Below are 27,693 nucleotides of genomic sequence, written 5' to 3' on the forward strand. Positions count from 1 at the left end.
GCAATCCACCTGTCACTCAAGTGGCCACGCCCTTAATTATGCAGAACTTTAAGGCTTAATATAATTTAAATGGATGAGTTATAAAAAAATTCCCCCCCTCACAGTTGTCATGAAGGGCAAAATTAGCTATATAGACCAAAATAATTTTTTGAACCAGGCTGTAAACATGTTTTTTTTCTGCTGTAAATTTGGGCATTTTAACATGGGGAGTCTATGGGATTGACTCCCTTTTGCAGCCAGCCTCTAGTGGCCAGTTGACGAATTACAGTTTAAGTCACTTACGTGTTGGCTTCACGAGAGAGAGCAGGAGGTTGCCGCTTGCTTTTACCTTTGTATGCTGCCAGACTATCTCGGCTCGCTCCACGTAATTCCGTTTGAGCTTTGTTCCTGTTCTCTTTTGTGAGTGGCTGAGACGATACACATTTAACATCTCTTACCTCCCTGTGAGATGACAAGACTGTTTTTTATACTCCTTTTCTGTTCTTAGTGCAGCTCAGGTGGAATGTTACCCTACCCTGATGTAGAAACTTTAGTCAGTTGATTATTGTTTTATATAGTGTGCCGTACGTTTTGTTTCGGAGATATTGGATGCATTTTAGAATTAGAAAAAAAGTTGACAAACACAAACCATATTTGCTAGCAGAGGTTCTGGAGACCGTGGAGTTGTTCACAGAGTTGTATGTGGTGACCTGCTTTGGTACGAGAGCTACCACAGCATTATCAGGCACCTGTGGACAAAGAAACAAAGATTATCCTACACAACATTTCAGACGCCTTTAAAAAACAAGTATGATGTCTTCAGCACCTTAATGGTTGCATAGAGTTTGGGTCATTGGTCCAAAACTATTTTATTTCTCATCTAGGTAAATGTTAAACTGCATGAGTGAGGGACGGGATAGGATAATCTGCTTCCATTTCAATAAGTCCCTTCTGGTGGGATGGGTCGGGCTATTTAACTATATGCCTCAGCAACTGCTAACCACAGTAAGCCCTGGCAAGCCAAATTCAATTAACACATGGGGGCCTCTACTACCCAACCACACATCCCTCCATCCACATAATTTGCCATTGGATGCCTGCGGCACTTACAGGGTTAATTGAGGTGACTGTAGATCTAGATGATGTGGGCTCAGAACTGCATGGGGACCCAAACCACAGCAGGAGGGAGAATATGGGCTTCACAGACCATTAGGACATTATTTTTACACCCTTAACCTCTTTTCTCCCCGGACAAACTCGACATGAAGTCGTCCTTGTTTACTGCCGCGGCCCATGAGGACAGCCGTCCAAACTTCAACAGAATCAAACACACCTCAGTATAGATGAATGACTGTGTGAAAGGATACTTCAGTCAAGGGCTATATTTCCCTGAAAAGGGGCTTTTTAGAAAACAGCAGAGATTTTCTCTTTTATCTTTCCTCTGCGGGTAAGTTTACGCTTTAAGAGAGTCTCTGTGTTCCTGATAGCATTCAGACACGTCAGATATCCGAGATGGGGCTTATACAACCCCAATGTGAAGCTTCCTAAGAAGACATCAAAGAATTAATGTCACAGCCAGATGCATTTGTAGCACCTCGATTTGGAGGAAAGTATCAAAGATGACTTGAGATATACATTAGAAATGCACAGAGGATCCTTACTGATTTAGTGTGACACTGTACGACTTTTTGTGTTGTTTACTAGACTAAACAAGAGAATTCGGTATCGGGTCTGTCATGAACACGCATTTGGTGCAAGGACAGCAATGAAGAAATGGAAAATGGTACGAGGTGCACAGAGGGTCTTTCCCCCCTTCAGCAACTTTTAACAGGCTTAAGGTGTCTGATAGCTTTTTTGTCAAGGATAGCATGCCCTCCCCGACTGAAAATGAATTAACTTGTGTCTTCATTATCTCATCTCCGATTCCAATCAACAGTTAATCCATCCTGCCGTTTGCAGCCCTGCACCCATGCGCCGCCCCATGACATTTAATTTGAGTACTGTGCAGACTACTCTCTCAAAAAGCTCATTTGGAGGGCAGCTTAAGGAGGAAATTATTTACACCGTAATGAAGCGCCGCCTGTCTCCTCTCCACCCTAAACTGCCCCTCCCAGTTCTCACATTTTGAGTGTTTATATAATTGCAGATAGACAGATTTTATCAGTCCCCTGCTGAGACAGCGTTGCCATACCTGACCCCTGAAACTCGATGGTCCCTGTCCTCGACGTTGGAGATCTGTCAGTCAGAGTAGGTTTTCTAAATGACCTGAATGTGCCTTGACTGCACCCTATTATATAGGTCAACGGGGGCATAAAAGTGTTCGATAGGGCTGCGATGCAATGAATGTTAACAGTGTGTATGTTTCCCTAAACTAGATCAACTAAGACACACCAACAAAAGCAATTACCCTCACAGAGTATCTTTTCTCTGCTCATCCTTTTTTGTGCTAATCACCTCATAAAGGTTCCTTGTTTCATCTGAGACGAACATAAATAGAGCATTACACTTCTGAGCTTCATGAAAGACATTCATCTCGCATTCAAATCTCTTTGTTCCAGTATTAGTTACTCTGTCAGAATCTGCACTATTATTGAAAGACCATGTCAAAAATCATATCACGCAGAGAGCTGTTTATCAAAAGTCATTAGCTAGATCATCTAAACTGGGTGTCAAGCTACAGATCCACCTGCACCTGCATCCCACTGCTGTCAGATTAAATGTACTGGGACATCTGGAGATGCTGCTTTAAATAGAAACCAGCAGGTACAATGCTTGTCCTCCTTCTGATTTAAGATAGATTTCAAAGGCTCAAAACAATCTTTTGTGACAGCAGATATCTTTCTATACACTAACTGAAAAAGATTTCAGTCTAAAACAGCAAACAACCTCTTCAACAATTTTTCTCACAAGAAGCTTTGAAGTAGATGGTAGAGATGATAGAAAGAAGAAAGAATGCACCCCTTCTGAAGCATTCATGTCTTGGACCTCGGACTGTATAAAAATCTAAAACTGAACACCTTGTTACAGGAATAAGTTTACCTGGAAACGTGTCTGGTCATGAATACTGCATACACAGGATCTTACCTGGTAGTGAGTCAGCATGTTGAGTCTTTTCCAGTCCCCCTCAATCTTTGTCGTAACATCTTCATCTTGAAGGATGACTCGTACTACTCTGCCTTGACGCCACTCTGCAATGACAACATCCAGTGATTAATACTCATTTTGAAAGTGCAGCAGAACCAATTAAATTCCATTCACATATATTTGTATATCACTTTTTACAACAGAGATTGTTTCAATGCAGCTTTACAAGAATATGTATGTTTCAATGATACAATGTCATCTGTTCCTAATGAACACGGAATCTTACATTAAATTATATTAAATTAAATTATATCATTAAAGATATTAACGGTTTACAGAGTGAAATAACTTGTATAGTTGCCTCTGAATATTAATTGGACACAGAAAGTATTCCAAACACAAAAACCTTAGCAAACAACAGCAGTAATTTTTTTTGGTTTTTGAACAAGCGATATTTTCAATGCATTAAGCCACTTTAAGCTTTCACATTCAAGCAGACACTCCTATTGTGATGATAAATTTACTGCTATTTATAGTATACAGTAATCTTAAAAATGATTCTCTTTCTTCAGCTTTGAAAGAAAAAGAATGAAAAAAATGACTTTCTTTAAACTTAAAAACTAAAAGGAACAATAGAAGAAAAGAGGCAAGGGACAAAGCCTATACTGAGAGAGAGCAGGAGAAAGACATCAAAATGAGAGAGAAAATAAGGGTACGTGAAGGAGCATTTGAGAAAGGGAGGAAGGAAAGGAAAGGTAAATTAATCTCTTCTGCCCTTTGTTAGAGAGCCGGGCCTTCGTGGCCAGTGGATCGATGGGCGTGATTACAGCCACTGTTGAAAGTCACTTCCTTTTTCATCTGTAGTGAGCCGAGCATCCTGAGCCCAAACGGCCCTGATCGACCACGTTAAGCCTCCCGCTGAGCTTGCTCTTATTGTACTTACTGAGCTCACTAGAGATGCACAACAAAATCCGAAGATATTCTCCCACCCTCCCCTCAGCACCCACCAGCCACTGTCTGCAGCCTCAGCAAAAACAGCAACGTGAAACGGCGATGCGATGGGAATCAGTGCTGAATGAAATAAACATATCCCTTTGCAATGTGATGTACGGATAACATTGCCAGGAACAAGAGAGACGTCTCTCTCATTCTTTTTTTTGGACTCCCCTCCGCTGCAAATGAATGTATGATTGGAACGCTAGAGGAGAGAGGCCTCTTCCCACCGCCTGCTGCTATCTTTTGCTCTGATCCCAACCAGAAAAGCAAAACAGCAATCACAGGCAAGATGATGAAACATGTCTCTGGGTGATGAGAATAACTTCAAATCTCCAGGAGAGGCCCGACCATTGTTTTATATCTCACTACAGTGCTGTCTATAAACATGCAAATGAGTCTAGACTCGAAGCGCAAACAGAAAAGTAAACAGAGGGAAGAATAGAAGCTAAAAGAAAAACAAAACTAGAAGAAAAACCAAATGAAAAGGAAAAAAAAGTATAAAAGAATGATGTGAGAAAACCTAAAAACACAAAAAGAAAAAAGTGACTAGAAACTACAAAAAAGAAAATAAACTTAATAAAAGTGAAATGAAAAGGACAGAATAGAAATTAAAATAAAATAGGGCTGAAAGCAACAGCAGCAGGATATAGCTGGATAGAGAACAAAGCAAAAGAATGGTTAAAATAGAGACTGAGATGGGCTGAAGTGCATTGATTTGTCTGCATCACTCTCATTCTTTCCCTCTTTCTTCCCTCCCTCCATCCCTGGCCTCAGGGGACTGTGACAGAGAGAATTAAAAACAAAGGCAAGGGACAGAAACACTCCGGTCCAATCTGTCTCGGAGGGATCGAGGAGATGGAGGCTACCTCATTCCTATTACCCATTATCTTTATCTGGCCCCCGGATCAGGGCCAGAGAGTGTGCCGGGGCTCAGGAGACCCTGAGATCCGTTTACGAAATGCCGAGATGCCTCCTCTCAACCAGGGACGCCCGTTGCTGTATCTTACAACACACTCATACACAGTCATCGTCCAATTCTCCCCCCTAATAAAACAATAATAAAACAACACGCTCGCCCTCGGGGGCCCATAAAAGCATTTATACAGGAGAGCCTGTCAAAGAGGGTAAAATGATTTCTTCACTTATCATGGTCCTAATCCCTTATGGATAGACTAGTGTTAGGGTACGACTTGAGAAATATGCAAAAAAAAAAAAAAAGATAAGTCCAGTCAGTGTGGAAGGAGTAGTGTACAGAATAAACAATTAGATTCTCATTTGGAATTTGTGGAAAAATAGATCTGCACGGATCAACCTACCAATTTTTTCCCAATACCTGTGAGATGCTCCCACCTGTCAGTTAGGCGTGTATAAATAAACCCACATACTGTCACAGTTGATATTTTTTTTAACAGCATGTATGTTTAACACATGCATGGAGGCGGGAAGAGCTTAGTGGTTAAAGTGCTGGGGTTGTAATGAGTAGGTTGCCAGTTCAAACTCCAGAACCAGGACAGATTAACTTTAAAGTTACGGCATCTCCAATGAACTTTGGGTTAGGGAGTTGGAATTTGGTTGGAGGATGTAAAACATGCTTTGCAATACAAAAGTTAATCATGAAACCAATGTTTACTGGCATGTTCAATCACTTCTGAGCAAGACTAAACCAGAATAGGGGTATTTAAGATGGACCGTCTGTGATATTAATGTATTGTAAGCTTTTGGCTTTGGATAAGGTAGTGTCTGGCAAATAACAAAATGTGCAATTTGGAGATGGAAGGTGTGTGTACAACATAATTGTAGTTCCAAAGGTTTGAAGTTCAAATTCCAGAGGAGACATGGATCCTCAGTGTGTATTATATGATTGTGTAAGCCACTTATGTACAGTATAGGTGCATTGATCCTGCTTTGTCTCATGTCTCTTTGGATAAAAAGTGTATGCCAACTGTCTTTGCTAGTGGAGTGTTTTTTAAAGAATTGGGCTAATAATCCCACGGTCAGTGGTTCGAATCCCATAAGGGGCAATTTATGGACTTTATTATTGGAACCTATTATGATTATGCCCTAGGACCCTGTCTGTCAAATGAGAAATAACAGATTTTGAGATAGGCCGATATTGATATAATGAACACCAATAACCTTCATTTGACCCATCATTCCACAAAAGTCGATGTCATTGATTCACACATTGAATCTCCTGTCCAAGAGCAAATGAAGGGCTGATAAGGAAAACAGATCTTAAAGGGTAAAGGCATCTAATGTTAGTCTTACCTAGGTCCATGTCAGAGGCTTTTGGTCTGTGCGAGGAGGGGACGTTCTTGTAGATGGCGTCCAAGATTTTCTCTTTCACCTGGCTGATAGTGTCACAGTTCAGCACCTTCACCTGCACCTCTGGGGTCTTCTCATTGTCTGGATGCATGCAGTTCACCACCTACACAACACAGAACAAAATTACACCAATTAGCACACATGTGGGAGAAATAGGAATATTTATGTGGCTGTAAAATGATCATTCTGCATGATTTTAAATTTATTGAGAGTTTAAAGAATGCTAAAATGCATCCGTGTATGTGAGCCGAAGAATCATGAGAACAAATTTCTGTTAAAAAGTTTAACCAAGCTATATGAAGAGCTTGTAACATGTACATTATATATCTACTGAGGCTATAGTGACTGATCTAGGATCTATGCATAACACCTAAAATATCATACTTTAATGGATGACAGTTGTCTAGTCAAACCTGTAAAGGTGCACTTTAGTGAACGTAGTCAGCAGGTGTAATGGTGCAAACGTAAAAGCCCATTGGCCACCCTGAGGGAGCCGTCACCTCACTCACCTCAGCCAGCAAAAGTATGCAATGAACACTAATTTTTCTCATCTCCCATGATAGCCATCATTAATGCCACCAATGGTACTGTCATCATCATCAGACATAATTACATAGCTCATAGTTGGTATATAAAGGCTGTGAAGGCCCTTGTTGGCGTCTGTTAATAAAATACCCACACACTGCAAAAGGGCTCATTTACTTGGACTCTCCTGAAGGACCAAAACCAGAATCAATACAATTAAATGCACTGTGTGTGGGCTGTAAGGAAAGGTTTTGTCAGACCTTTAGAAGGGATAGAGCGTGTTTCCCCACAGAATAACCTCTAAACAATAAAGGCCAGAGCTAAGCCCTTTCTTGGACTAAAAAAAACTGTCAGAAAAGCTTTCGCAATGAAACCAAAACCAAACATTAATCCAGATCTAAGATCGGTATCTAGGTGCCCTGAAGTTATAACAGGAAATATGTGTAGAAGAAGAATTAAAAATAGTATGACGGATTTCAAATCAGTGCTAAAATGTTGTGGATGCTGATTGGTCAGTATAACATAACCACTCATATCTTATTGTGTAAGAAATGATTGACTGGAAAATGTCCTCAATATCTTTCTAGAGAAGGCAGAATGTGCTATTGGTAGTGGCTTGTATTGTGGTCAGTCTGCAGCTGTTTAAGTGTTTTGGAAGTGAGGACAGATTGATGAAGCTGAAACGGCTCCTACAGTCATCAAATCAGTGCGGTGTTCAAAGGAATGGGTCGGATGCCAAGAGATGACACCATTCGCCACATTCCTCCTCTTTCGTTTTCTTAGTCTCACACAGAATACAGATTATCCTCCTGACGTGCAGTCCCAGTAAACAGCCCGTCTTGGCATACACGCAGCCCTGACAACACGGGCTTAGCTCATGCCTGTCACAGTGGCCAGCCAAACACAGCAGACAGGTCAAAGGTCATAACAAGCCTGCGTTTTCCCTGTCAGGCGTGAAGACTGTGGGCATTCCATGCTGCGTCAGCCCAAACAAATTACCTTACCCTTCTCTCTATCTCCACACCTGTCTGCTTCTGAATGCTTTCCTGCTCCTTAGCCACCTTCTCACCCATTTATCCTCGTCTTTTTCTTCATTCCTATTTTACTCCTCTCCTTCTCTATCCTTCCAAAACTGTTCCTCTTTCCTTTCTTCATCCACGGTGTGGTTCAGAGCCTTACCAGAGTCTTGTAATCAATTTGCTGTCTGATGAGCTTGTCTTCACTGAGTGAGTAGCGGGCTTCTCCAGTGATAGAGTCGATGGGGCCTTTTTCCATTTGTTGCTTTATGGCACAGAAAAGAGAGAAGAGGGGCTCCCCGGCACATTCCTTCACGAGGAAAAAAAAGACACCGTCACTTTCACTCTCTTAAATTTCACACCAACCACCTACAGAGAATGTGGGCTGTCATTCCCTCATTCAGCAACAGTAATAGACATTTTGAAAGGAGCTTTACAGTTGTGGCACTAGTGTCAATTTCAACTGACGCAACAATTTCACTCATATGGATTTCAGTAATAGTTAAACTCGATCCCTGGTGGACAGACAGACAGAGCTGGGACCCACTGTTAACTATTGTAAAAAATTTTGCATTTTTAGCCTGGCTTAAAATTTTGTTATGATTATGACACATTGCGGGGGGAAAAAATAGCATTCTTAATGGGCACATCTGTACATTTACATCACAAAGCCATTAAAATAATAGAAATTATTTTTATTTTACTTGAACATTGTTTTAATTTTACTACATACATTTTAATATGGTAGGGACAATGAAACATTTAGATAAACATTATCTGCTAACCATTTTTGAAAAAAATTAAATGTAAAAAAAACAAAAAGATCAAACAACAATTGGTAGACACCATGTTGAAGACCCTGAGCTAGAAATTAAGCTGAACTGCAGTGTCTCTAGCTGAATTTAGGCAAAATATGCTTGTTGAAATGAGAAATGGACTGTAAAACCGACTAGTGGTCTGGGTAGCTGGTCAAGCACTGTTCAATAATACTCAAATCAATGTGCTGTGACAACAATAATAATGTTATGGTTTCGCATGGATGAGGTCACAATAAAGTCCTTCTCTTACAGTAGAGTCCAATTTGAGCTTAAATGAATCCTGAAGCTCTCGAGTGATGTTTCGTCTTTATTCACTCAGGTCTAATCCGTTAAACCAGACTGGACAAAACAGCCTTGACTTCCAGAATTTATTGTCTGCTTTGTACATTCCAGAATTCAGGAAATTTCTGTACACTTGCGACACTGCACATGCCATGTTCTGATTGCAGCAGATGTGTTTATTAAGAGATTAATGACAAGTGCTAGAGAGGACCGTGGTGGTGCCGACGGTCACAGTGCTATATGTAGAATTGAGCAGCACCTGCTAAGCCGACTGTCTCATTATAGGAACAGAAAAACGCTGAAGCCAGCAAGACTTGGCCAACTTTAAACCCTCTTTGATTAAAAGTGCATGCAGGCACACTCACATACAGATGTACATACACACCTACACATATTCATACACAACGACACACACACTCTCTCTGTCAAACACCTGCAGTGCATCACTGCCAATGCTCCCACAGGACTTCACTTGATTCCTCTGTGCTCAACAGTGCATGTGCCAAATGACCTTGAAGGTGACTGATCTCTTTTCTTTGCATATCGGCCAACCGCTAATCTGAATATTCTTCAGCAATTTTAATGGTTGATTCTTAATTATTACATTTAGGCTGCCCAAACCTGAATATGTGCTCTCACACACACACACACACACACACACACACACACACACACACACACACAGACTTACCTTGAGGAATTTGTATAGCAGAAAAGTGAACCAATTTGTGAGCATTTTCTCAGCCACAGACTCCGTTCTGAAAAACAAACAAATAAACAAGAGTAAATAAATAAATAAAAGCAGCACAAAGCCCCGATTATCACTGTGAGTGTCACGCACAAATGCGATTACCACGACCATGAAAAATTCACTTCACAAAGGACGGTGTCTCCTAATGAATAGGACTTTGTTAAACAAACATAATTGCTGGAACATGAATTGCGCTCTGGAATCTATAGCCCCAATCTGCAGGCTGTCTTTATTATCACAATATTCCACAAGACCCTAATACAAGAAACCCAATTAAAAGCCTTTATATGATCCGGCTGGATTGATGCCAAGTGAACCTGCTCTGGCCTGGAATAAGACTGGACTCATTTCCTCCCCCCCACAGTCCAGTCATTGAGCTCGAAATAGATCAGGTTACAATAAAGGGTGGTTGAATGGAAAGCCGGTGTGCATCGGAGTACATCATGATTGGCTAACACCTTCGCTTGGACCACAGGCTCTGATCCGGCATGAGAGATGTACATACATAATAACTATAACAAATTGAAACTCAATATACGTGGATCCGGTGTCTCCAGCCTGTGTGTGCCGCAGGGAGCTGGTGAATTGCCAAGGCGCCCTGCAATGAGCCATGGCACAGAGCATCAATATTTCAGGATTACAGCATTGTGATGTGTGTGCATCTACGCCTCCTCTGCCTCCCTGTATCCCAGCTGCCACCAGCATTCCCTCTGTCCCGCTGCCATATTGAGACTTGCCGCTGTGCAGTACCGTGTGTACATGTGCATGTATGTGTGCCTGCATGTGCCCGCTAAGATGGAGCAACACCAGGAAAGGATTAGTGGACCTTGTTTTGTAGCCACTGCCTTGAGTGGGCCAAAAGAGGACAGGTCCAGGGGTCAACAAGGTCACGTTTCATCTTTCCTTTCATCTCCATCCTAACACTGCCCTGTAATCATCCTCACTCCGACTGTTGTCAATGCCTGGACCAATTACAAGAGAAACTGTAGGTGAAAAACAGATAAAGGAAGAAAACAGCTTTTCGCCACCTTTTCGCCTTGGTGTACTGTTATTCCCATTAGCTTTCTCTTTCTTGCACTATCGGCTGGTTTGATGGTAATTATTGTTGGCAAGACCCCATAAACTCACTTACCCATATCATGTGTTACCTCTCGGCTCACCGGAGGGGGAATAAGTAGCCTCACTGCCAGACAATCCTGGCACAACCTCTCCATAACTTTGCCACAGCGCCAAGAGCAACCAACTATCACTGTCCCCCAAATCCTTACGTCACATATCACTGGCACAGAGAGCAAGTGCTTGTTTGGCTTTGGTTTAGGGAGGCAGGAAAAGTGTGCCCATCCAGCGGTGAGGAATGGGATATAGGCAGCACCTGGTGCTTAGTTCCCCCTGATTAAGCAGCCATTTCAACGTGGAACGAAGTAAAATCTGCTGGAGGATTCCTCCACGCCGAATGTGCAAAGAGGCACTTTGGAGCTACGCTTCATAAACAAGAGGTGCCAAATGACCTTGAAGGTGACTGATCTCTTTTCTTTGCATATCGGCCAACCGCTAATCTGAATATTCTTCAGCAATTTTAATGGTTGATTCTTAATTATTACATTTAGGCTGCCCAAACCTGAATATGTGCTCTCACACACACACACACACACACACACACACACACACACACTTACCTTGAGGAATTTGTATAGCAGAAAAGTGAACCAATTTGTGAGCATTTTCTCAGCCACAGACTCCGTTCTGAAAAACAAACAAATAAACAAGAGTAAATAAATAAATAAAAGCAGCACAAAGCCCCGATTATCACTGTGAGTGTCACGCACAAATGCGATTACCACGACCATGAAAAATTCACTTCACAAAGGACGGTGTCTCCTAATGAATAGGACTTTGTTAAACAAACATAATTGCTGGAACATGAATTGCGCTCTGGAATCTATAGCCCCAATCTGCAGGCTGTCTTTATTATCACAATATTCCACAAGACCCTAATACAAGAAACCCAATTAAAAGCCTTTATATGATCCGGCTGGATTGATGCCAAGTGAACCTGCTCTGGCCTGGAATAAGACTGGACTCATTTCCTCCCCCCCACAGTCCAGTCATTGAGCTCGAAATAGATCAGGTTACAATAAAGGGTGGTTGAATGGAAAGCCGGTGTGCATCGGAGTACATCATGATTGGCTAACACCTTCGCTTGGACCACAGGCTCTGATCCGGCATGAGAGATGTACATACATAATAACTATAACAAATTGAAACTCAATATACGTGGATCCGGTGTCTCCAGCCTGTGTGTGCCGCAGGGAGCTGGTGAATTGCCAAGGCGCCCTGCAATGAGCCATGGCACAGAGCATCAATATTTCAGGATTACAGCATTGTGGTGTGTGTGCATCTACGCCTCCTCTGCAGCACCATGTATCCCAGCTGCCACCTGCATTCCCACTGTCCCGCTACCGTATTGAGACCTGCCGCTGCGCAGTACTGTGTACATTTGCACGTATTCGTGTCTGCGTGTGCCCGCTAAGCTGGCGCAACACCTGGAAAGGATTAGTGTCCCCTTGTTTTGTAGCCACTGCCTTGAGTGGGCCAAAAGAGGACAGGTCCAGGGGTCAACAGGGTCACGTTTCATCTTTCCTTTCATCTCCATCCTAACACTGCCCTGTAATCATCCTCACTCCTGACTGTTCTCAATGCCTGGGCCAATTACAAGAGAAACGGTAGGCGGGGGAAAACCTGGGGATGGACCGCAGTATAAAAAAACAGATAAAAGATGAAAACAGCTTTTCACCACCTTCTTGCCTAGGTGTACTGTTATTCCCATTAAGCTTTCTCTTTCTTGTGCTATCGGCTGGTTTGATGGTAATTATTGTTGGCAAGACCCCATAAACTCACTTACCCATATCCTGTGTTACCTCTCGGCTCACCAGAGGGGGAATAAGTAGCCTCGTTGCCAGACAATCCTGGCACAACCTCTCCATAACTTTGCCACAGCGCCAAGAGCAACCAACTATCACTGTCCCCCAAATCCTTATGTCACATATCACTGGCACAGAGAGCGAGCGCTTGTTTGGCTTTGGTTTAGGGAGGCAGGAAAATGATGCCCATCCAGCGGTGAGGAATGGGATGTGGGCAGCACCTGGTGCTTAGTTTCCCCTGATTAAACAGCCATTTCGCAGTGGAACGAAGCAAAATCTGCTGGAGGATTCCTCCACGTCGAATGTGCAAAGAGGCACATTGGAGCTACGCTCCTTAAACGAGAGAAAGAGGGAGAGGAAAGAGCTCCATTTATCTTCCTCATCATCTCTCGCATACAGCAAAGGCCAATTACATTTGATGCTGCTTTCTGCCACCGCAAATGGATGTGAACAGCCAGCTCTGCCAACTTCGAGGACCTGAGAGTGGTTTATGATTCCAGACACCCTGCAAAAATGAGAACTGTCACCCTATGGCAGATACTGCACTGCAAATGTGTGTTATATGCAGAAAATGCATCTTGTAAACAAGTTCATAGATTTAAATGGGTTGCTAAGTGTGTGGGGTTGACCGAGTAAAGGTTTTACTGAGAGTTAGCCTCAGCATGCTATGAAATTGAAACTATGCTTCAGCTAAAAGCTGGCCAGGAACAGACACACACCTGGATAATGAGCTGACGTTATTCATGTTGCAGCATCATAGGCTTTATTTTCTTAACCAAACAATCGTCTGTTGAAACAAACTCCCCCTCCTTAATGCATGCGTGTTAAAGAACGCAGCTTGAAACCAGGAATAATTTCAATTTTGCACTCCGCCTCACATGGAGAAGATTGTCCGCTCAGCGCACTGTCGGGTCCTGCTGCGTAACCATGGTCCCCCTTCACTAAGGATTATCCCCTGAGAATAATCACAGGACTTCTATTCAGCTCTGCCTGACTGTGTGTGTATGTGTATGAAAGTGTGCACGAACGTGTTGGTCACTAAATGGCTGAGTAAAAATAAGTGTACGAGCATATGCAGGAACAGGAGACCCACGTGGACTTCACTGATGCCATACATATAGAGAAAATAGGCTACATGATCTGAGAGGTTATTTTTATTCGTAGATAAGGAGAGTGGGCTGCAGGGAGCGAGGGAGAAGGAGAAATACGACAGATGGTTCTAGAAGCCGCCCATTAGTTAGTTAGCCTGTGTGTGCTCGTGAACTCAGGTTGAGGCTGGACAGATGGGGCGGCCGTCGCAAGCGCTTTCTTGGAAATGGGGAAACGAAAGCTGGTTGGAGGCTTCTGCCAAAGATGTCCTGCTTCTCTGCATTTTAAACACAGATTTAGAAATCATGCAGTGAAAGAGATACAGGGATGAGAAAATTATTCTCAGACAACAGCTTAAGCTTCTCTGTTCTGGCCCAGTGCTCTGTATCGTCCTTTCCTAAGCAGTTGCTGGAGGTTAGACAGGTTCCATGTGGTGAAGATCGCTCTATATACCCGTGAGGGTCTAATCCATTGAAATATATGGACTAAAACAGTGCTTCTCATCTACACACTTCATGGTTTAATAAATTTCAGTGTTTCTTTTTAATGATAATTTTTATACAGTAAAGAATTTTTGTAAAATGTTGAATCTGGAGCCTGAAGCAGAACGTGTTGAGAGCCACTGGTTGAAAGCTAGGTCATGATGAGACATTGTAGCAAACATCCATCACAAAGTGCAGATGTTTCGGGAGCATACAAAAAGGTGACAGGGTTGGTTTTGACTCTGACAGAAGCCTGACCGAAACAAAGAAAAATCTATTTTATTTTCCGCTAATATGCACAGCAGCTCTTTGTGCAATGAAACTTCCGTTTGCTTGTTTCAATTAATCACGCCTGTAATCAAGGGTTTTGAATCAATTATGATTCAGTCAAGGACCTCCTCTTGCAGTTGTCACATGATCAGCCTACCGCTGTTAGCAAGCTTGTTTTGACCTATACATTAAGTTGTATTTCATGTCATTATTTTGCTCTAAAAGCACTCTATTTTTTCATCCCAGTAGTTTCAGTTAGCAAAAATATCAGAAGTGTCAGTCAACTAACTTTATAAATCGATCGCTAGAATATTAAGAAAAATTAAAGAAACATTAGAAGTGTTCAAATGAGTGAAATTAATTAAAAATCAATATAGTATGGTAATAATATTGTCCTCTATGCTGTTAGAATCCAGAGACACACAGGTGTTGATTGCATGGGGAATTGAGGTTCACACATCTCCCAACATTCAGTAGGTTTTTAGTGCACTGTTAATTGGATCTCAAACTAATGAATCCTAATTACAATTCAATGATGAGCATGTCAGTGCATTACATGTTTGGGAGAGAAAGTGTGCATTTTGATGTCCCCAAATGCAATTACTCCCATTCAGTGCACTAGAGTCCACGTATCACAGACAATTTGCAGAGGTCATCTGCTCTCGTTTATGAAGTTGACTATAATTAGAATCAGGCAGATTGAAATGATTCCAAAATTTAGAACACATGCTCTGTTGATTACACTCACTTGAGGGGCATTTATACTCAGTAAAACCCACTGGACTGCAGGGCTAGATTTTTTAAGATGACTCTTCATGTAAAATGTGTCTAGTACCTTCTGAGTAAGAGTTTGGGATGGTTCTTGCTTTCCAGGTTCTTGTCAATGAGGTCAGACAGGAGGTGTTTGAGCACGTCCGTTGCATACTCCAGTTTACTTTGCAAAACGGTCATGATCAAGGAGGCGACGTTACCGCGGTCTCGCATGGAAAAGCCTCTCTGAGACTCTAGGGTTCGGATGAAGGACAGCAGGAAAACCTTGTTGTTGATAAGCTGTCCAAACAGTTTTAGGCCCTTTTCCACCTGTTCCTGTCTGTAACCTGGCACCTGCAGAAAAAATGGTTACAAACAGATGACATTTCACAGCCTGAATGTGATAATTCACCAGCATATTTATACAGCATCAACATATTTATGATACCATTTGCTTTATACATTCACATTCTTGTTCTTATTTTGCACAATTCATTAGTGAATGTTAAGAAAAAAGAGAATATTTTATTTAAATTGTTGTATTTGAATTTAAGTAGCCTTCCCTTCAGAGCTAACCAACTTATCACAACTGTCAAATGTTATTTTTGTAATGTTTAAGAATGCTCACTTAAACTTCAGCTAGGCTTATTTGCCTACAGCATCATCTGCTAGTGTCCAATGAAACACCCACAGGCATTTAAACAAATAAAAAAAGCAAACCTAAGGCTAAATAATCCAGGATACAAATGAAAAGCTTACATCTAATAACAGCTGCTCACTGGGTTAAAATGCATTTATTGTGCACTTAGAATACCTGATGACAAACACTAACCACGCAGAGACCTCATGACATCATTTGATGCCATTTGCTTTAATCAATAATCATTAAACACCTGTCAAAATCTCGAGACGGTTCCTGTCATTAGCTGTGATTTTACAATAAACTTTTCCAGAGAGAGGGGACGTTTATTCCAATTAAGTCTTAATTGATATAGCTGATTAGAACCAGAGCTCAGCTGACATAAGCAGGTAAGGTATGGCTCATATGTTGGCTGAAGAAATGTGTGTGATTCAACTAAAACTGTCCATCACTGTCATAGCGGGGCGTAAATAACCCGTAGCTCGGTATACCCTGTGTTGGATTTTAATTCGGTTCCCCACACTCAGAAAAAAAAACAGTTAAGTTGCATGTCATTACTGTTATTAACGAAAGACTGATTGTGAATCAGAGAGCAGCTCATTATTTTAAGAAAAAAATGAGTGAGGGAGAGAGAGAGAGAGCACGCATGTAGATTATAATGAGAGCTGCTGCCTTTTGTTTACTGAGGGTGAACACAAACAGCACAGCGACAGCTTTAATTCCCAACAACCCCACTGTGCTGTTAAGTCCTTCAGAACCGAAAAACAGAAAGAAAAAATATATACTTAGCAGCCATCACTGTGACTGTTCCTCACACAGGTACAATGTGCAGTAATTACATGCATACATGAATATGCAAATGTATGTATGTGCATCTCAGAAATTCAGTAAAGGGCCCTTTGGATGCAAATTTGTTATTTCACAAAACATTTTTGCATCAATAAAATTGTTAGATTACCTCCAGGTCTCTAAGGACAGGGTGCTCCTCAATGCCAGGAAACAGGACTCGCATTGTGTATGTGCGGTAGTCTAAGAATGGAATACCAGCTCCGTCCAGATCGCTGGTCAGCTCGTGAATATCTGTCTGCAGCTCTGCAAATGCTGTGGAAGACGCAAAACACGAAGAACAAATAGATTGAGATCACTAAATACTTCTCGGAAACATATAATCTGTGCAAATGGTGCAGAGGCGAAGTATGAAGTATTTCGATCATTTTGATCATACTGGATTGTACAAATTCTGACTCACAATCTGGACTGACATCACCTTTTTACTCCAGAGTCAAACCACTTCCCGACTACTTACCCTCCTTGCACTCCAAGGCAACTCTGGACTCCAGGTTGTCCATCTGCATCTGCAGGCGCTTGAGAGTGAGGTCACTCTCACGGGACTTGCGCTTGTAGGCAATGAGGACAATGACGATGAAGAAGATGAGGAGGCCTCCTGCCCCAGCAATGCTGATGACGGCGGTGCTGCTGAGGGGGCTGTCAGAGGTGATGTGGACCACACCTGGAGAGAACTCAATGCCACCTACACGGGCCTAAAATGAAGCACATTTTGTGAAGATTTGAATGAATCCAATACTTTGTAGTAGGTAAAATTGGCAGACTGGTATCTTGATCAATAACCTGAGCTACCATTTGAAGCAGATCAATATACATCTAAAGATGGAGGAAATCTATTTTATTTGTTGTTATTGTGTCATAATGACCCAACAGCAGAGGGTAACAATGTGTCTGTTTCTTTTGTGAGTTCATGGCTGTAAAGGTTTGTAGCACTTTCACTTCACACGACTGTCAACAAGCAGGCAGCCACCTAAAGTATCCACTGAGAAGCATAAAATGTTTTTATTAGGTTTTTTAGCTCTAATAATTCTTATTGATTAGGTATTTTCTATTTCTTTGCCAACTTCTCAGAAAGTACAATAACCACAACGTCCCCAAAGCATTAGTTCACTGCGAAAAATGGATATGCGCCCCAGTATTCAGCAGCTTACCAGAACCTTATGTCGCCCCGTCAGATTAGGCGATTCGCAGAGCAGTTGAGTATCTGATACAGTTAATGTGCAAGGTTTGTCTCCAATCAGAACAGTGTAGTTAAGCTTCCCGTTGCCACCCGGGGCTGGAGGGAGGAAGTTTCTACCCTGAAAATCACATTCACAAAATTTAGTAACTGCAATGGACAACTGAAAGACCAACAATGCTGAAATTTATGTAAATGCTTGATTTACCTTGAGTATGATGGGAGACCCTGGCTTGAGCTCCTGGACCCCAGACACACTGAGCAGTTCAAATACTGGATTTGGGTAGTAGATGAAGTTGGTGTTGTTGAGGGCCAGCACAGACTGAACGTTGTCCAGGATGAAGCCGAACTCATCAGGTCTCTCTGGAACTTCCTTTTGCCTGCTTAGACTGTAAGGAAGCTCTGGGGCCATGCACTGCATAGTGGTGGGACTCAGAACCTGACATATCTGGTAAGGGGAAACAGATGACATTGAACATTCAATAAGTCATTTGCAGTCCATGTGCATTTTAGAATAAAATAAGCTATACTCCATTTACATTACAAACATTAATTCAGATTAAAACTGTTTTAATCAGTTATGCATGAATAAAAATACCTGGATTTAACCACAACTTCCTACAAAAGAGGTTTTGTCTCAACAAAGCAGCACTAAATTGGCACTTTTAAAATGGCCACACTGTGATTGTGCCTACAGTGCTGGTGACTCATCAACGGATAAATAACCGCACTTCCCTGAGAGAGATTTTACATTGTCATCTCTCCTTGACTCTCTGTCTGTCTTCATCTCTCTTCTTTCTCTCACATAGGTCACATATACATACTGCAGCTAAATGTGGTTATCAGGCCTTTGACTACATAATCTCATTCTGTACACATCATTATTTACAGGAAGTCAGTGTTTCTTAGCCCACTTCTTTACTTTTCTCCCTTCTTTCTTATTAACAGGTCAGGTTTATTAAATGCAAACTTTTGGCATAGGTTTATTCAAACCTATATATGCATTCACTTTGAAGTGTATAAATAAAAAGCCAGACAAGACCCTTAAGTTTTGTGAACCCACAGTGCTTTGCAGTTGGCTGTTAAAATACCCAGACAGCAGACTCGCCATCAAAAACATCCCTACAGATATCTCCAGTCATTTTAATTGGATTCCTCTCAAAGCTGTAGTAGCCAGGCAGTCGAACCTTCACTTCCTCTATCACAAAGGCTTCTATAGAAGGTTGCAATGGGTGGAATTGTTCAAGATCAAATAGATTTCAGTTCACCTTTTTTTTTTCACCGCACAAAGTCTGGTCAAACTCTTTTCAGACTGCTTATGAGCGATCGCATTACAAACAAGGATATGAGACGTCTTGCACTCCACAAACAACTTCTTTCAGAGACTGCAAGATAGGGTATGACTTTTTTCTGCCGTGCTTTGAGGAGCAGTGTGCCAAAGCCTAATCATATCGCAGCCCAGATGCTAAATGCGGCCATGTGTGAGATACGTGCCCGAGATAACATTACGCTCTTTTGTCTCTGTTGCCTTTCAATCAGATCTCACTGAGCGCAGCCTCCCATGGCTCTTTGGGTCCATTCTGAAGACGGGAAACATGATATCCTTGTCTATGCATCCACCCTGTGTTATGGCATTCTCCTCTTTCCCGCACAATGGGAACATTGCTGCTACTGCTGCTGAGACCTGGCAGTTTTCCTGTTCTCTGTCTGTTTCTTTGTCTCTCTCTCTCCTTATTTCCCTCTTTTATGTAGCTACTGTCCCGGATCCAATGGTGCACAGCCGACACAGGTGATTGGAGCAGGGGGAATAGTCTGCTAATGGTCATTCCAGTTTACTCGCCTCAGGTTAGGTGAAGGCTGAGTGATCGTTTACTGTGGAAAACATTTGCACTTACGTTGACCGTCTCCAAGTTCTTATACTTGGCTCTGATGAGAGGAGTCTGAATGATGTCCAGGTTTGTCCCGGTCACAGTCACTGGTGTGTTGCCACTGTGAAAACAACACCATGTTTGTTAAATATTCACTTTGTGAGTTTCTTTTTTCAATAATCTTTAGATATTTTTATTAGATTAAAATTAACAGTGTATACATTTTTAACCATAAAAAGTTCATAATGATAATCAATTTGAAAAATTGCACGGTCTGGGGGCAAAATTATGGGCTGTTTCCCCCAACGGCCTTGTCTTAACTGGCTTTGTAGTACACACACCTGAAAATGCTCCACTCAGGTTCAAATTTGGTGATAGTGGGGTCCTCCACATACTCAAACTTGAGATCTTTGTGAATGTGGGCTTTATCCACAAACACCGATACGGACACGTTTCCGTAGCCTTGCATAGAGGCGTGAGAACTACACGTTATCCACTGTCCTCCTCGCCTGTTTTGTCAAACAGAAAAAAAACAGTGTATGAGTAGACGTTCTTTACACTTTTCAATATTTAAGACTTTTATACTAAATTAAACTTTCAATTGAAAAAATTGAAAAAATGTAATCTATTATAAATGTATTGATACCTGCTTTAAGAATTGGTTCAGTTAATTGGTTTTGTATTATTAAAGGGGTCCTATTATGCTTTTTCACTTTTTCAACTTTAGTTAGTCTGTAATGATGCTGTTTGAGCATAAAAAAGAGCTGCAAAGTTACAAAGTTCAAAGTCCACTTCAAAAGGAGATATTTTATTTAACAGAAATCACTTTTCAAAAACTACAACGAACGACTCATTTTTCGACTACAATGCATATTTTTCAGGATTTATGATTTCACAAAGATCGACGAATGGGATGAGACCTGGTTGAGCTGCACTAGAGAAGGCAACGAGTGTTATCACTATGTCGGAGACACGCTAGCTTTCCCAAGGCAGACGAACTTAGAGTGGTTACTATCATCCAAGTTTAAATCGCGCTCGAATTTATTTGATTTTGACACAATATTTACACTGAAGCTCGCAGCATGCGGCTATGGTAAGGGGCATGACATTTCCCGACCAGGTGCCAAGTGCTGCCAATCACAACACACACTGGCCCAGTTAACCAATCACAGCACATTTCGTATTTAAGAAGGCGGGCCTTCATTTGATACAGGAACTATTCGAGCCGTTCATGCCAGACTGGGGAAAGAGGTGTTGTAATAATGTAAAATATGTGAAAAATAATGTGTTTTTTGAACAACCTAGTATGAGAGCCTGTTCTAGTACACCCCCAAAACAAAATCAAGACTTTGTAAAAGAGCATATTAGGACCCCTTTAAAGAGTTGGTTTTGTTGGTTTTATGTGGCTGTAAAGAGTATTCCCATTAAAGCAAAGCATACTCAACCTAATTTAATCTTCTGTTCATATGAAGGCTATTGATGTTATTGATTAGAGATCAGAAACTCTCAAGCTCTTAAGATCAGTATCGACTTTCTTTGGTGGTTTGGATCCGGCAGAGGCTTTGAATGACCGGCAAACTAACCAAAAAGCACGATGACATCTCAAAGGGCAGTGCGCTGTACCTTTCCATTCAACCCTACCTTTGATAGGTGCACTGCTGGTCTTTAAACATGATTGAGACATTGCTGCCCGCATCCAGGTTGCTGCCGGTGATGTTAACTATGGTGCCTCCAGATACTGGCCCTCGGTTCGGCTTTAAACTCAACAGTCTAGGGATCTGTAGAAAGCAAGGCCAAAACAAGCAATGGGAATTATTTACAAGCTCAAACGAAGGCGAGGCAGCAATCCCTCATGTTTTTCATTCTTCTGTATCTCTTTCCCTATCTGATTATCACCTCCTTTTCTCAGAACACCAATTGCCCTTCTCACACAAGAATAACATAATCCAATTACCATATCTGAATGAGACATAAAAGCCATTAATGTTTGCATAAAACTGATAAATGCTATAAAATGGCTCTATAACAGGAAAAATTACACTGCAGCTCAATTCATTTGGATGGCTGGATCACAATCTGATAATGGGTGTTATATGAGCATGTGCACTGGGAGTACTAGAAGCAAGAGAAAAGTGTAGGATGGATATAAAACTGAGTGTGGCCAGTGTTATGCAAGATCCTATCAAAGACAGAATCCTATAAAATATCTATTTGTATGTTTAAAGGTCCCCTGAAATGCTTAGAAACACGAAGCGTTACTTTATGTGTTGACGCCATTTTAACTGAAACAGGAAGACAGGGCGGGACATATCAAGCAGCCCCGCCCCTTTTTAAAATAGCCAATAGCGTTCGTTTATAACACAGCTTGGGCTAGAGCCGTTGAGCTCCGTAAAGCCGCATTTGACAGGGTATGCCAGCCACAATCTCATCCATATTGCTATTAAATATAGCATTCTGTGTAGAATTCAAATAGCTCCGATACATTTTGTGTTCAGCGCCGACTCGCGCATGTGATCCGCTCCGTGTTATCGTGTCTCTGGACCAGAGGTGGTCCAGAACTCTGGTGGTTAGCGTGACACAGCGCGAAACCAGACTTCTTTAGCCCCAATGTAAAGCATATTTACACTGTTTGAATCGTTCCCTGTCCCCTATATAGTGCACTACGTGCCATTCACTGTACAAAAAATTCTAATTCTGTGGACAAGTGACCGATTTCAGCTGCAGCTTCAGAGTCTATTTTATAGTGTAGGGGGCAGGCGCTTCGGATTCTAGAGAGCATCTGATTGGACAGAAAGTTTGATGAGAAGCTGAAGTATGATGTGACGTCAAAAAATAGTTGAGCCGTTTTTGGGGGAAGTGACGAACTGCAAGCTTGGAATGCTTATATCTTCTAAATGCGAATTTGGTCACTGTTTTGGAGCACACTGCCTTATAGATAACCTTAAGACTAACATATTGATACTAACACCCAAAAACTTTCATTTTGATTTCATGGGGACTTTAATATACTGTATTCCTGTGATCAAAGCTGAATTTCAGCATCATTACTCTAGTCTTCAGTGTCACATGATCCTTTAGAAATTATTCTAATATGCTGATTTGCTGCTCAAGAAACATTTCTGATTATTTTAATGCTGAAAACAGTTGTGCTGCTTCATATTTTTGAGGAAACAATTTTTTTCATGATTCACTTATGAACATGCACCCTCTCAGACATGACCTTGATTGCAAAAATAGATGCCTAGTCATATTTTCTTGTCTTTTCACCACACTGGACGCGATAAAGTGAACATTGAAAATCCAATTGTCCTTTGTGTCAGAGCGATGGAGTTCGTCAGAAATAGAACAGGGCATCAGTTTACTGTCATGGATTTGTCATGTCGTGTTGCATCCACTGATAGAACATCACTGGGTTTTATTTGCTTTTGTCAAATTGTGCCACTCGCGTCTGGTGTAGACACGTTGTTTTGGTATTTGTGAATCTTAAGTATATTCATAATCTGCTTTACATTTACCTGGCACTGGAATTCCTTTCACAAACTTGTAACTTTTATGCTTAGAGCAGAACCATGCATCGTTCATTTATATTTCTACATGGCTCCCTGCAATACAACTCTGATTCTTCATTCACGCCATCTAGTGGTCTGTTATTGATACAACCACAACTGCTACAACTGATAACAGAGCGCTCAAGTGGGTATTGCCAGTCATGATGCGGTAATTGGAATGACAAATTAATATTTTGCGTTTAATTATTTACTTATCAGGCAAGTGGCCGCATGAAAAGCGGGGAAGTTACGCAGTGTAGTCTTTATCACCCTGCAGAGGTTTCTTTTGCAAAATAATTGCTAACTGTACACTATCCCTCAGCCTTGCCGCGCCCCCCTTGTCATAGCTCTGCGCCCCCCAGTTTGGGAACCACTGATGTAAAACAAGCGCAAAAATGCCTGTGCAAAGGAGGAAAGGATTCTGTGGGAGGAAACAATCTTGCACAACAGCAGCAGTAAAATGCAAGTTTTATGGGTAGCCTCTCCGGGTGTTGACCGAACACTTGGTGGGGTCAAGTGCCTGCTGATATGACTAAGTACATCAGCAGGGCTACATGGACAAAGTGTTCACTCTTTATTAGTGACACAACAGTAAATCCAAGCACTTTCAACCCTGAAGCGGCAAAGTCTTGTTATTATACAGACATGATTCAGAACATGGTAGGTGACCAGCAGTTCATTGGGGGTTATTTTATGGCCAGTGATTTGCTGAGGTACTCACCACAAAGTAGTAGTACTTAGACGACTTGGCCATGAACTCGGGGCGACACTCTCCAACACACACTTGGATATTTCCAGCAAATTGGCTTTTTTCTGCTTTTCCCATTTCGCACACAATCCTGCAAAACACACACATATGCAATTAGTCGTCCAGAACAGTTCCACAATAATAAGTAAACCATTTCTGAACCTTTACACGAGAGACTTTAATGTCTGTCCCTGCCATAATAATATATGCATGAGATAGGTTAATATGAACGAGTTAATCTGCCTCCTCATTCCTTGACAGGTGTCAAACTCTCTCATGCACCACAGTAAGAGGATTATCACAGCGTCCAAATAATAATAATAATAATAAACTTGTGCTGCAGCAACCTGCAGCAGAGAAACTCAGAATAAAAGAGAGGGTTTTTCAGGTCAGGACAATAACACTGGAGAATTTTTCATGCTGTCAGCAGGGCTTTCTCAAATGCTTGCCAAATAACGCATAATTATCTTTTGCTGTCCTGACCTCGGATTAAAAGTTTCTTTAATGCTTTCTCTGTGTTTACTGCCAATCCATATTAGGCACTTTTAAAAGACACAGGGTTCTTGGCAACATTTATTAGGCCTGCATTATGCTAACTCGGGCTGCGTCTGTAAAGGACAACTGTTTAGAGACTAAAAACAAATCTATTAAGGCGATTCAAGGGAGATGACATCATTTAGCCATTAAATTCAGGTTAAAAATATGCCATTATGACAAAACGACTAAGAAATGTCAAATCTGGCCCGGTACTATAGTAAACCCTGAATGCTCTACAAACAAAAACTTTCTGAATTTAAACACTTACTGTTCTGCTGGGATATATCCCTCGGGTATTGGTGTACATTCCACATCTGCAACCTTCACATGGTCCTTAATCTCACTGAACTCCAGTCCCAGGTTCTCGCCACGAATAGTCACCAGTGTTCCACCTTCACGCGGTCCTCGAAGCGGAGTGATCTGTAGACAAGTCGCCACAGAGACATTCCCATCATTCCCATTGAATAAGAAACAACATGGAGAGCTCCCACACCCCCCGGCATCTCCGTCGTTGGCAGGAAGTGGAGAATGACTCGGCAACCGATTCCTTCATGCACCTGCAGGAGTCAGTGATTGCAAGACGGTGTGAGGGGCGGGCGACAGCGAGAGAAGCTGTGAGTGATTTGGTTCAGTGGGATAATTGGGCCGCTTTCTGTCAGAGCAGCAAAGCCTGCGTGCTTATGGTGAATAATGATCAGCCGCACAGCCAGCTGAGCCAGCCGAGCCCTGCCTATAGCAAAAACAAAGCCATGCTAATTTATAAACACAGAGTCTGCATCTGGGAAGAAATATGCTGACACCAGCATGTAAAATCATATGCTGCTAAGATTGGAATATAAACACGGGCGTGCACGAGGATGCTTATTTTCATCTGTGCATGTCAGGCGATCAAACACCTTTTATTCTTTGCTCCTAGGGATGCTAAGCAGTACCAACTCTGGCTGATTAGAGTTAACGTATCTAATGTACTCGCACGGTGCTATCTCTAGCATCTTCATGCTTTCGCTGGTTATACCATTAACACAAGAAACACTTGGCTGCCGTTTCATTAAACACTGTTAAAGGAAGGCATTTATGGTGCATTAAAATGTAGCGAATCACACTTAATTTAATTGGCAATTCATGTGCCACAAAACATGTCTTGAGATGTTAAGACAGAGTCATGTCTGCTCGATGAGGGTATTATTATTAAATTATATGCCATAAGCCAGGTCCATATAGTCATAACAGAACCAGCCATCCAATCAGAAAAAAATATTCTTCCAATTCCACGGTTCTGATCAGTGGGGTTATGACAATTTAAATAAAAAATAACAAATAAAATAAAAACAGCTGTACAATTTATCTGGTAACACTAACCTGCTGAAATGTGTGGGGAAGGAAAGAATGAGGAGTAATGCTAGCATGCAATTCATTCCCACAATGCATTTTTGAATAACTGTACTTGTGAATAACACAGGGCAGTGTTTAGCTGAAACCACACAAGATGAACAGCTCTTCTATTGAGTGACTATTCATCAACACTATAAAAAGAGCCTATCAAACAGTCGTGACCCACGTGTCTGAGTTCGGGCCTCATAAGTGTATTGACAGCTGGGCTATTAGGCCAAATGTAGGACACCCATTCCTCATCTTGGCAAAACGAGGGACCGTTGGATCCCAAAGGGCAATATAGACATGTTAACATCTTGGCTCTGTCATTATTTCCTGCCTGATAATGATCCAACTTTAGGTCAGAGATCTCATTAGCAGCTTGGTAGAGAGGTAATTTCCCTTTAACCCATCACATGTACTGATCGTAGCAGAGAGATTCAAGTTTTTCACAGGTTCTTTATTGGCTTCAGAGCACTATGGGAATATTGATGATATCTCAAAGGCTCTGACTGTGTGTTTCAATTTTAAACATACTAGGGATGCTCTGATCCGCCTTTTTCGCCTCCGATACCTTGGGTTCGGTATTGGCCGATACCGATACCAGTGAAGTTTTTTTCCCCCATTTAAATAAATGTAGAATTTATATATCTCTGTGTGTGGAACTGATAATCATTCTTTCACAATCTACTAGATACAGATTACTTCATTACAAAGAAAAATAAAAAACAATAAATATGAAAAAATATAGGCCTATGTATATTTATAATCTATGACAAAAATTGATCATAAACTAGGTTAGTGGATAATTCGGCAGCAAAAGTTATTCTAGAAAAATCAGTGCACAATAATTTTAGAAATTCAAACATTTAGTGAAAAAACTATATTTAGTGGGGAACAAATATTACACATTGCTATTTGTATTATAAAATCCATTCATTAAAAACATTCACAACCCTCTACGTCGGAGAGTGAAACTCTGAAGCACTTAGAGTGTTCTGTGAGTGAAAATATATCTGTGCTAAACTTATACTCAGCCTCCAACTCACACACTGGCGAGTAAAATCTGAGAATTGATTAGCCATTGGCTAATATTAGACATCATTTAGTCGCCCAGAGTGAAAATTTAGTCGCATATGCGAGTGATTTACTCGAAATGTAGAGGGTTGATTCATATATATGTGTAAGTATATACTATAAAATTAAAATACATTTCTTTTGAATGTACAGTATATTTTTTAATAAGGCAACAACATATGATGGATACGATAGGACAAAACAAATACAATGCAGCTCAAACTGTTTTTATACAGTCTATGAGCACGAAGCGCTTACAATGTGCGCATCTGGTGTGCAGAATGATGCACTTGAAGCAACATGGTGTCACAGCCTGACGCCGTGCTGCTTCAAGTGCATCATTCTGCACACCGGATGCGCACATTGTAAGCGCTTCGTGTTAAAATATGATGGATACGATAAGGGAAGAGAAATTGATGCGTAGTGTATTATATCTGTGCAAAAGTTATTGAGCCTTTCTTTGAACAGTTTTAAATTTCAGTTATTTGTCCTCACGGTAGCAAGTAACAAAACAACATTAAACTCCGGCAAGAAGATAAAGTCCTTTTTGCAAAATCAGACATGCAGACATGTATCAAGTATAATGGGAACAC

The 27,693-nt window shown here is 41.4% G+C and overlaps 1 protein-coding gene across 1 annotated transcript in view; it reads right to left on the reverse strand.

The window, feature by feature from the left end:
• The window catches only part of LOC107555548 (plexin-A4), a 235,272-nt gene that overhangs the window by 16,135 nt on the left and 191,444 nt on the right, over positions 1–27,693 (reverse strand). Inside the window, exons 13-27 of the mRNA XM_016238372.1 lie at positions 24,921–25,072; positions 24,089–24,206; positions 21,461–21,597; positions 20,161–20,328; positions 19,847–19,940; positions 18,160–18,399; positions 17,926–18,072; positions 17,235–17,469; positions 16,887–17,029; positions 15,374–15,642; positions 11,453–11,519; positions 8,089–8,235; positions 6,328–6,487; positions 3,064–3,167; positions 629–728 (exon numbers count right to left, since the gene is read on the reverse strand). Of these exons, the coding sequence (XP_016093858.1) occupies positions 629–728; positions 3,064–3,167; positions 6,328–6,487; positions 8,089–8,235; positions 11,453–11,519; positions 15,374–15,642; positions 16,887–17,029; positions 17,235–17,469; positions 17,926–18,072; positions 18,160–18,399; positions 19,847–19,940; positions 20,161–20,328; positions 21,461–21,597; positions 24,089–24,206; positions 24,921–25,072 (2,281 nt within the window). The remainder of the gene's footprint in view (positions 1–628; positions 729–3,063; positions 3,168–6,327; positions 6,488–8,088; positions 8,236–11,452; positions 11,520–15,373; positions 15,643–16,886; positions 17,030–17,234; positions 17,470–17,925; positions 18,073–18,159; positions 18,400–19,846; positions 19,941–20,160; positions 20,329–21,460; positions 21,598–24,088; positions 24,207–24,920; positions 25,073–27,693) is intronic.

This window comes from Sinocyclocheilus grahami, unplaced genomic scaffold (assembly GCF_001515645.1).
Source record: "Sinocyclocheilus grahami isolate Dianchi unplaced genomic scaffold, SAMN03320097.WGS_v1.1 scaffold537.1, whole genome shotgun sequence".
NCBI lineage: Eukaryota > Metazoa > Chordata > Actinopteri > Cypriniformes > Cyprinidae > Sinocyclocheilus > Sinocyclocheilus grahami.